This window comes from Bos taurus, chromosome 25 (assembly GCF_002263795.3).
Source record: "Bos taurus isolate L1 Dominette 01449 registration number 42190680 breed Hereford chromosome 25, ARS-UCD2.0, whole genome shotgun sequence".
NCBI classification, from domain to species: Eukaryota; Metazoa; Chordata; class Mammalia; order Artiodactyla; family Bovidae; genus Bos; species Bos taurus.
In genome coordinates, this window is record NC_037352.1 from 14,040,995 (window position 1) to 14,051,625 (window position 10,631).

General features: G+C 50.6%; 1 protein-coding gene across 4 annotated transcripts in view; it reads right to left on the minus strand.

Annotated features, from left to right (window-relative positions):
* Positions 1-3,153: 3,153 nt before the first annotated feature.
* Positions 3,154-10,631, minus strand: part of MARF1 (meiosis regulator and mRNA stability factor 1) — a 39,493-nt gene continuing 32,015 nt past the window's right edge. For all 4 annotated transcript variants that reach the window (XM_024984720.2, XM_010819289.4, XM_005224716.5 and 1 more), the window contains 5 exon segments: positions 10,334-10,546; positions 9,322-9,382; positions 9,111-9,236; positions 7,678-7,848; positions 3,154-5,757 (listed from right to left, as the gene is read on the minus strand). In XM_024984720.2, the coding sequence (XP_024840488.1) occupies positions 5,513-5,757; positions 7,678-7,848; positions 9,111-9,236; positions 9,322-9,382; positions 10,334-10,546 (816 nt within the window). In that variant the 3' untranslated portion in view covers positions 3,154-5,512.

Genomic DNA, 10,631 nt, shown 5'->3' on the forward strand with positions numbered 1-10,631 from the left:
TCTCTGCAATCGCATGGACTGCAGCACGCCAGGCTTCCCTGTCCTTCACCATCTCCCGGAGCTTACTCAAACTCATGTCCATCGAGTTGGTGATGCCATCCAACCATCGCATCCTCTGTTGCCCCCTTCTCCTCCTGCCCTCAATCTTTTCCAGCATCAGGGGCTTTTCCAATGAGTCAACTCTTCCCATCAGGTAGCCCAAGTATTAGTCCCTTACAGTTCCTTTGTATTCTGTTGCTCGAGGAGACAGTTTTCCAGGGGCACTTGCAAGCACTCTGGTGGGGGTCGGGGTGGTCTCAGGTCCCCACCTGTCTCAGTTTTAGCCAACAGCCCACATTTTAAACATGTTTCCCTGGTGATTCGAATGCCCTCTCTGATCTGAGAATCACCACCCACTCTTCCTGTTTGAGTCCAGAGCCCTGCTGCTGTCAAGGAGGCAGGAAAATATGATTGGGCCAGCCTCTTACTCACCAGGGTCCCCACACCTGGCTCAGTGCCCGGGACCCAGTGGGGCTCAGTAAAGATGAGGCCTGGGAGGTATGCAGGCCAGGGGCTCCGGCCCAGCTATGCCATGGAGTGGCTGGGGCAACGGCCCACCCTTTCCAGCCTCACTCTCCCCATTTGTAACCTCAGCGTGGGGGGTGGAGGCTTGCAGCTTTGAAGCTTGTTTGTTGACCCTTGGAAGGTTGAGCCAGGGCACCCCTTTCCTCCCGCACTGGGAGCTGGACCTCCAATGTCAGTCACTCACTCAAATTCATCAAACGTAAACAAATTGTTTATGTAAATTCATTGACGGGAACTAGGACTTGCTTCTGACTGATGGAATTTGGCAAACATGATGGGAAGTTACTTCCTTAATTAGGTTACATCATACAAGGCTCCCTCTTAGAGGACTGGAAATTCTCCTTGCTGGCTTGAACTGAGCTGCCATCTGGGGAGGCCCATGTGGCCAGCCTCTGGGGTCTGCAGATGGCTTCCAGCTGACAGCCCACAGAATCTGGGGTCCTCACTTGGGGCGGGAGGCCAAGAGGGATGGTCAGCAGGTGCCAGGCCCCAGAATCCGTGTGCAAAACAGCATTGGTTTCCCCACGTACAGACGTGAAACAGGTTCTATTTTAGAACACAGATCTATTTTCTGAAACGTCTTTCTTGATTCCATGTCTGGCCCAGACACACCAGACTCAGCCAACCCCGAGGGCGGGGCCTCTGCAGCCTGTGGATGGGTCTGTCTGCACTCACTGTGACTAAGAAGGTCTGCAGGGAGAAAGGGGGGTGGGGGGCAGTTCTCTCACACCAGGCCCTGCATTAGGAAGACTTTCAGCAAAGGCGGAAGGGCCACCGCGACCACTGCAGCGCCCCCAGCTGGTTCACCAGCATGGGATGAGGGGCCCAGTGGCTGGGTCCTTAGCCTCAACTACGGATGTTTCTTCCCCTTTCCTCCTCTGGACCCTGAACTCCCCATTTCCAAATCCTTCCTTTCCAGGACCTGTGGATTGTTCTCTTCATCTCGCTGAGAGAAGGTCTGGCCCTCGATCTCTGATCTTGTCCCACACGCTTGAAAATTGAGGGGCTTGCTTTCCCACCAGTTCTGTAATTTGCCAACTGCATCCCAAAGGCAGCCAAAGTGTGAGGTGCTGATTGCTCAGTTTTGTCCGAGTCTTGCAACTCCATGGACTGTAGCCCACCAGGCACCTCTGTCCATGGGATTCTCCAAGCAAGAATACTGGAGGGGGTAGCCATTCCATCTCTGGGTGAACTTCACAATCTAGGGATCAAACCCAGTTCTCCTGCATTGCAGGCAGATTCTTTACTGTCTGAGCCACCAGGGAAGCCCAAAGGCAACCAGGTCTCCTCACATTTCCACCTAAGCTTTGCCCCAGGGCTGCCTACCTCCAGGGAGGGACTAGAACTCTGCTGGGAAAGAGCCTCCACACTCGGGCCTTGCAAGTGCTAATCCAAACAAGCACACTGGATCCGCCTCCACTGCATCTCTCCCCCAACAGTGAGACCAGGCTGACGCTGTACCCACACACGCAGCTGGGAGACTGGCCAGCGACTGTAGGAGCCTGAAGTTCAGCCACACAGCAGAGTGTGAGGTCAAGTAACACAGTGATGGAGACCCCGCTGACTGCTGGTTTACAGGGCAGAGTCGGGTTCCTGCTTCTCCCGAGTCCTAGAGCCACTGTGTGACCTGTCTACAGTGCAGACGAGAGCTGTGGCAGGTCACTGCTGGGGGGGGTGGGGGTGGGGGCTGGGATGCTTCTGATGCTCTGATGACTCGGACCCTGCCCGAGCGGCTAGAAACCAGAGAAGCGAAGTCGCAGAGCACGAGGCTCCTCACGGAAAAGGCAACACACAGGTCAGCTGCACATCGCAGTCAGTCCTAGAAGGTCACAGCCGTCTCCTGTGTGGACAGGTCTGCTTTCACTGGCCATGTCTGCTAGGCTGCCGTCTCCAGGTGGGAAATACAACCAAGACAAATGTGATGCTGTTTCAACCACCAATTGAGACGTTCCAAATTCCCTAGCCCCTACTAAAGGGGCACAGCGGCCTCTCAGGTTTTCCAGCAAAAACTGGCTACAGTGAAAGGTGTTTTGAAAGGACTACCAAAGGTTTTAAAGAGACTATTAGTGTTGAACTTTAAAAAATTGCCCTTCATCAAGAATCAATTTACCTACAAGTTCAAATCTCTTCTGCGTCCTTTTCAAAATCCTGAGGGGGATGGTGGAGGGTGGGTGGGGAGTAACAGTGGTCTCAGGAAAAGGGCTTCACAATGGTGAAAGAAATCTTTTCTAAATAGACTTATTCAAAAAGCAAGCCTGGCAGTGACCAAAACCAAGGTAGTCTGCAAAATGGATTTCTTTCCCAGGGAGAGAGTTCCCAAGTTTTATAACCAGAGAGTATTTCGTGATTATTATGTTTTCCTCACATGATTATACGCTGGAGCAAGGCTGGAAACCCCGGAGGGTCCTGACCACAAAGTGCCAATAGTCCAGCCGCCTGCTGGGGCCGGATGCCACATTCAAAGGGGCTCCACGACGCCAGACCCATGTGCTTCCCACCACAGATTCCCAGAAGGGATGAGAAGCTGATGGAACTGGGGGACAATCCCCCACCCCCAAGCGAACAGAACACTCACTTGGGGAACTCAAGTGTGATGCTTGCTTTTAAAGTTTATTGACAACTGTTTGGTCCCAACACACAAAACAGCACTTGAACCACAAAAGAAGTGTTCAAACAAAGTAGACAGTTGAGAAAAACATCTCTTCCCCCAAAATCAATTCAAAACAAACAGTGCAAGATGGGAAAGGGGGTTTTGGTGATAACTTGTCTTTTTTTTTTTTTGAAACAGATAAATCTGATATATTCTTTCCACCCAGAAATAAAGTATTTCATTGTCTTAATTCTCATACGTCATTCTGTCACATCAATTACACCTCTAGATAAAAAAATAGATAGCAACTGGACTGGCCATTGTGGAGCACATTACAGACACCATGAGCTTTGCACATCTTCAAACGGTGACTGTTAAGAGTCACGCACGCGTCCCAGGCTCCTGGCGACTTCAGTGAACGGTTCGACCTCACCCACATGACAGCACACAACTCCAGTCTCTTCTTTGGTGCCCAAAGAAGCTGCTCTTTGAGGCTTTTCCAAGTGACTTGTAATGGTGCCTCGGGCATTTTTTTAAAGTCCACTTTCTCTACCTTCAAGCAAAACTAAAGTCCACATGTGCAAATTCAGCCTTACGAAATCTTAGAATAAGGCCACTGATGTTCTCAACACCATCTTTATCATAATGTTTAAAAGCTTTCTAAAAAAAAGTGCACCTCTGCATTTTACTGACTGTCACACTATGTCTGTAGAGGGCATGCCTTCGGGAAGACTGAGTGCCACGACGCCTACAAGGCTTTCCCAGGGCCGCTCCATCTTGGTCGGGGCTGTGTGCTGCGAACTGGGAATCGTTGGCTTCATTGAAAAGATTTGGGGAACAAAAAATCTTACTTGTAAAAAATCTCTCAATAGCCCTTATTTTGTGGCATTTTATCAAAATGCTGGCTATGAAATCAGAGCCCATTTTCTGGCTTTCTAGAAGTTACAAAATAGAATCATTTCCCCAAAAGAAACCACCTAACTAGTGGAAGACCTTATGCCAACAGGTTTTTTCCTGCTCTATGAATGAATCCGCCTTTTTGCCCAACAAATACAACCCATTGTAAATGTCAGGTTTCTCCAGGAGGCGTAAGAGGCCGCCAGTCACCGGATGCCTCAGCCACCTCAAGGCGAAGGTCACTCCACAGGGCAGTGCTCCCTCAAAGGCTGGCTTTCCATAAATGCCAACATCAGACACCAAAAAAACCCAAACAAACCCAAACATGCTTCCAACAGCGAGAAGTAACAGTAAAAGCAGATGCTATTAAAAGACACTGAGTTAACAGACGCAAACACACAGACACGCATACAAAGCTTCCCAGCCATCAAAACCAGCTTTAAAAGTACGAATACAAGGTTAAGTTGATCAACCTTGGCCTTCCTATGTATAGATAGAATTTCTGCCTCTTCCTAGTGGAAAGAGCATCGATACCGTTCCTGTCAAAAGCACCTCCCTCCTCACCTCTGATTTGTAATTTATGCATTTGATGCATATTCTAGAAAATCAGACTCTCTTCCCAACGCTGCCTCTCGACACACAATAATGTGTGTTGGAATTCAAATGCTGACTTTAAATTCATGACACCAAGACCATCTTCTTTTCCTTAACCTAATCCATGTCAAACTGGAACTTAACATAAAAGGGAAGCTTAAAACATCTTTGACTTTCTAGAAAGCTCAATGGAACCCCAAAGTGGAAACATTTTAAAAAATTTGAGATGAAGCCACATTTGTCAACTACAGACATAGTTAAATAAAAAAAAACAAGGCACGCTTACAAGTCACATGGAAGCCAGGAGCCTTCACATCCAACCAGGACATACACTCCTCCTGCCTTGCCCACCCTTCTTCAGTGAGTGACCGCGCAGGATCACCGAACAGACTTTTGCTTCATCACCATCTCGTGCATTTGATTAATACTGTCTGAACACATCAGTAAACACAGGCTTAGAGACTACGCTATGCTACATGTAAGATTTACCACTGGCGTTGGCTGATGGAAGTTAAGACCACTTCCTTCGAGCTGAGTTCTCCCTGCTGTCTTCTTACAGAACACCATTCATTATACTTCATAATAATTAAGAAAAATTTGTTAAAATATATTAAGGATTCTTTAACAAATGCCAGGACTTTTTTTTTTTTTTTTCCACAAACAAGTGGGGGAGAAAAAGAAAAGAAAGAAAAACTTCAGCTTAAAGCTGCGTTCAATGTAAAAGAAACAAAACGTACGGAACATGTTTAAAGATGAAATAACTGGCTTCTAGGGGGAAAACAGAAAAAGGTTGTGTTTTTTTCAACCTGCTTTTGTGTGCAGAATCAGACAGCGTTTTCCCATCCTAATTCTATGTTCAAACGAGACTCAAAGCTTGGTTATAGGTGCAAAGGAAAAGTTGGCTGCCAATTTTACTCTATTTTTGGGTTGCTTTTTGGCTGGGCTTTCCGTGGGGTCCTTGCTGAGCAGCGACTCTGGGGTTTCTGAGGAGGGGCTGGGAGGCGCCGGGACAGCTGCCGAGACACCAGGTGAGCTGGGATCAGGGGGCAGGTTTTCGTTCCTTATTGGTACTGGAATTTCAATTTTCTCTTCTTGGTTTAAAATCATAATTTCTGTAAACACAGGAAAGCAAAATATATTCAGTTCTAGGACCTGCCAGCAGTGTTGGTTTTCAATTCCTCTCATTTCTCAAAAAATTAATCCCCGATCGTCACACACATGGTCTAATTTACACGTTAGCTCTGCGGCCAATACCAGGTATCACATAAGTCAGGTGTTTAAAAATTGCATCTCTGCTCTTCCTTGAATTACAAAACTTCAGAGACCGTCATTTTGGGTTACAAATTCATGGGCCATCCGTGGTTTAAAAACACTTTTTTCTGCTTTCTCTGCCCGTTCATTCTCTGTCAGGTAGCGAAGGACCCAGAAAGCCACATGTGACCTAAGGACTTTCAGACCAGAAGGGCCCTGGTACCAGGGAGCCCTGGCTCATTCCCCTGCTCCTAAGGGATCTAAGGTGGGGGAGGGAGGCACACGGGCAGGCAGAGCTAAGGGGAGAACCACACGGAGTCAGAAATACCCTCAGAAATCCAGGAAGAGGGAAGTCCCTGGGGGTCCAGTGGTTGAGAATACACCTGGCACTGCAAGGGATGCAGGTCTGATCCCTGGTCGGGGAACTGGGATCTCACGTGCCATGGCCTGAGCCCACGCACCACAGCTCGAGTCCGGGGGCCGCAAGGAAGGATCCCGCACGATGCAGCGAAGATCCTGAGTGCCGTGACTAAGACCCTACGCAGCCAAATAGATACACAGATGTGTATTTTTTAAACTCCAGGAAGAGAAGCAGCCCACTTTTCCTGCAGCGCCCAAAAACTATCTTTCTCTGGTTGAGCCACAAATGCCAATGATTAGCCCGCTGTGTGGACAGAGCCACATCACTTGGAAGAGATGTGTCCTGTACTTCAGGCTCCCACTGTGTGTGCAAGGGGCTCTCACACCGAAGGGTCACAGAGGCCCAAAGTGACGGCAGGCACGCAGAGCCTCAGCGCAGCTCTCAGGCTGACACTCTCGGGGGAAAAATGGACGGACCTGTCAATGCCACTCGAGATTATTTCTCTCCCCATCACACAAGGATGGCTGAACTCGTACACTAAACACACCAAGGCTACACCCACGGAAGAGCTACCATCAATTTCCTATCAAGTCTAGGCTTGTAGGGATACCACCTCTGCTGTCGCCACAGCCCAGGTCTACCCAGCAGCCAGGGAGGCTCACGTCTCCCTACTCATCTTCCAGACAAACAGCCTCTTTCAGGTTCTTTCTCTGGGTGACGGGGCCAGAGGCTGGTAAGAAGACTGAGGCCTGTGGTCAGCAGCAGGGTCATCTCCTGGACAGCAGTGTCAGCAGAGCAGGGAAGGACCCGTCACAACAGAGGAGGCAACGGGGAAAGGCCCTCCTCGACACTGCAGGCGGGCTGGCCTCTCGGTGGGTGGCGATACGGCACAAAGACGAGAGGCTGGGGCTCCAGTCCTGGCTCTGCCCCTTCCCGGCCTGGCACCCTGGGGCCCAGGCCAGCCCTGCCTGCAGCACAAGCTGGGGTTCAAGATGCAGATGCCCCCTCCCTCCCCCATTCACAGCCCCCTGGAGCCCCAGGACCCTCTGAGACCTTTAGCTCGTGTCTGGTGACAGGTAGGGGTTGCCCCTGGAGCTGCTGTGCTTTACAAAGTGGGGAGCATAGCCGAGGCGGCCCCCACGTGCTGCTCCGTGGGCTCCCCGCCTGAGCACAGTTGCAGTGCCCTCAAGACCGCTGTCGTGCCCTGGCCTGCTGCTTCGCCAGCACCTCAGGCTGTGAGCCCAGCCCTGCAGGAAAGCTGACAGGAGAAGGGTCTGAGTAATCCTCACAGGTATTTTTGTGTCTGCAAAGGTAGAGTGGCTCCCTACGTCCATCACACAGTTAACGTCTTGGCGTGAAGTGTCTGCTGTCTGACTAAAGCCACGAGAACCCACTCCTCCAGGGACGCAGCGTCTCCCACCTGAAGGCTCCTGAGGGTGCTCCTCAAACCAGATGAGATCGGCAGCCTGGAGAACGACGGGATCCGGCCTCAGCTGCGGGGACGGCAGGCAGGAGGGGACGGGCGCGCACAGGAGGTCCACCGGGGAGTCGTCGGTCAGGCGCAGCAGCTCCTGCTCCGCAGGATGGGGCCCTGGGGGAGGCGGGTGGGGGCGGGAGGACATCTGCTCAGGACCAGGCAGCCACGGCATTGCCTGAGGCGCACCTTCTCCCTGACTCCCTGAGGTCAGGACGTACTCAAGAACGCAAGGTTTTTTTTAAAAAAAAAAAAAAAACAACCCACTAACAGAAAGGTCTGAGTCCTCTCTCTAGTAAGTGAAAATGCTGCTGCCAGGATCGCCCAATTTGTGTTATGAACAGCAAAGGACAATTTAAAAACCCATAGCAAGTCCTTGAAGGGAGCACGCTGCGTGCTCTCAGGTAAGCTATTGCTTCTGGAACTTCAGTTCATTAGGATGGAGGTGACTGCTGAAGGCTGTGCTGACGGCCTGAGAGGACGAGCTACATCCAGGTGCTTTGTAGACCTGTAAAATGCTGCAGAGCCGATCACCCAATCAACACAGCACAGCAGCGCCTGTAACTACTTAAAACAACTTGCCCTAAGATAAAATGGCAATGGGCGCAGAAGTCAGGTGAGCTGCTCCCTGTCTTGTACACGGAGAGGGCCACATGAAGTCGGGGTGCCTTGCCGGCGCTCTTCAGTTGCACCAGTGCATTCCTGTCAACTCTTTCCCAGGGAAGTCCTGCAATCAAGACTCCCCGACACACCTTCAGTCAGGGGTCGGGCTCCACAGCCCCCTTCCCCGCCAGCCCTTGACCACAGCTTTCAGTGCCCTTGCCCTGGCCACTCTTGGCAAGAACCATGGGAAGTCAGTTTAGAGGAATCCCCTCACCCCCGATATCTCATCAAGCTCATCATCCCACCCCACCCCCAACCTCTGAGGTCTAAGAACCCTCTCAGGTCGGCCAGAATCCCCCGAGCCAGACATCTTCTCTTGACAAGTTTTCAGTCACTGACGCCCTGGCTCTGCTCCTTGCCTGCAGAGCTAAGCTCCATCTCCCTTTCAGAGGGCAGCAGAGTTGATCCCACTGCAACTGTCTTCAAGTATTTTAACAAGTGTCAGAATCGCTTTTCTTTAACATCTGAACAGGGCTGCCATACTGTTGTAACAGGGGCTACCAACACCCTTCAAGAACCTTAACTGGTCAACCATCAAATGCAGACCAGTTTTTTCTCTGTTATTAACCAAACGCCAGACTCCTTTGGAAAATGTACCAACACCTCCCTTTAAAGAATGAAGATGACCCTGCTGTCGTCCTTTCCCCTGACCCACTCTGACTCCACCCCAAGCCGTGTCCTGGCAACGTCACCAGCCTTGGTTTTCCCTCTCTCACCGTCGCCACCCACTCCGAGTCTGAGCTCCGAGGCCGGGGGAGACTCAGGCACCTCCAGGATGCGCTCGGGAGCTGAGGGCTGGGTCTCGTGACTGGCAGGGGAAGGACCGAGTGAATTCACGCGACCTGGAGGACAGAAAACACCCGTCAGAGGGGGAGGAGGTGACAGACCTGGGGCCTGTGAAGGGGGGCAGGGATGGGGTGTACTTACTTTTCATGTCATTTTTTAACACTACAATTCTCTTATGACCATGTCCTTTTATCCAGACCACCTGCACACAAGACATATTACTGGTTATGAAGTGGAAAAGGAGGAGAAATAAACCCTAAAATTATACGTCTGGTAACATACTTAAACATACTAGGATTTAAAAGTAAATCAATGCCACAGAAAATTTTTCGACACTTTGTTTTAAAACAACAGAGGATGGAGACACACGCCCTTTATAAAAAGTTGTGTAGTCTTAGAAATCATGAGACTTGGTTTCACTCCTTAAGGTTCTTAAAGACATCACCTCCCAAATACCAGCTCTGGTATATAAATGAAGTTAGTTCTCATGTGGGAGCTCTCACCAGCTTTTCCAGACACTATGTTCACCTTAAAAAGAATGAATGGCTCCCTCCATGCCTCTCAAGCTAAAGCTCACTAAACCTAAAACAAAGACCCCTACCTAATCGTGCTGCCGCCGCCTCTGCCAAGAAAGGAGCAGCAGTGGCCCGGGGCTCCCAGCACTCCCCTCACACGCTGCTGTCACCAAGCCCCTCACCTCGGCTCTCCAGCTATCCCGGCCTCGTGTCCTTTCCCACTTCAAATGCCAGGCTCCTTCCCCTCCTGGTTCTCTCCACTCCTCCAAGGACAGCACCCCTAGGCTCCTCTGCTCTCTCCACGGAGTCCCCGCCCCCGGAACCGAGTGGTGAGGCACCCATTCCCCACCCCCCCACTTCTGACTGCCCTGCGCCTGCTCACAGTGCCCGCCCCGCCCCTCTTCATCACGTGGTTAATCAGCTTCTGCACATCCTGAGGACTCTGCTCTGGGATCCCCATGCCTGGTCCTCCTCCGATGAATGTAGCAAAGGTTTGCAGAATGAAGAAGAAACGCTAAAATCATTCTTTTTCTTTTTTGGCCAACAGTATGTATGTTTTGAAAGGACTGGTTCAAAATGCCTGCCTTTTCATTCTGTCCAACAGAGGCTACCCTTCAAGAAACTCAGAAAACGCCTACCTGCGGGATGGCTCCCAACAGCTCCTCCACACTACTGAAGCCATATGTCTTGGGCTGCAGTGTTTCTCCCACATACTTGCTATAGGCCATGGAAAATTCATGAAGGAAAAGCTGCTGGTAGTGGTAAGTATGAAGCAAAGACCGAACGTTCTTGGCAAACAAATACAGACTTGTTAGCTTCACACACTCCTCTGTCTTGTCATTAGTAAAAACCTGGTCCAGGAGAAAACAGCAGTATTAGAAACTTCCAGAGTGACAGGTCCTGCCTCCTGGGAGAGTGGGTCTCTGAGAGTGAAGA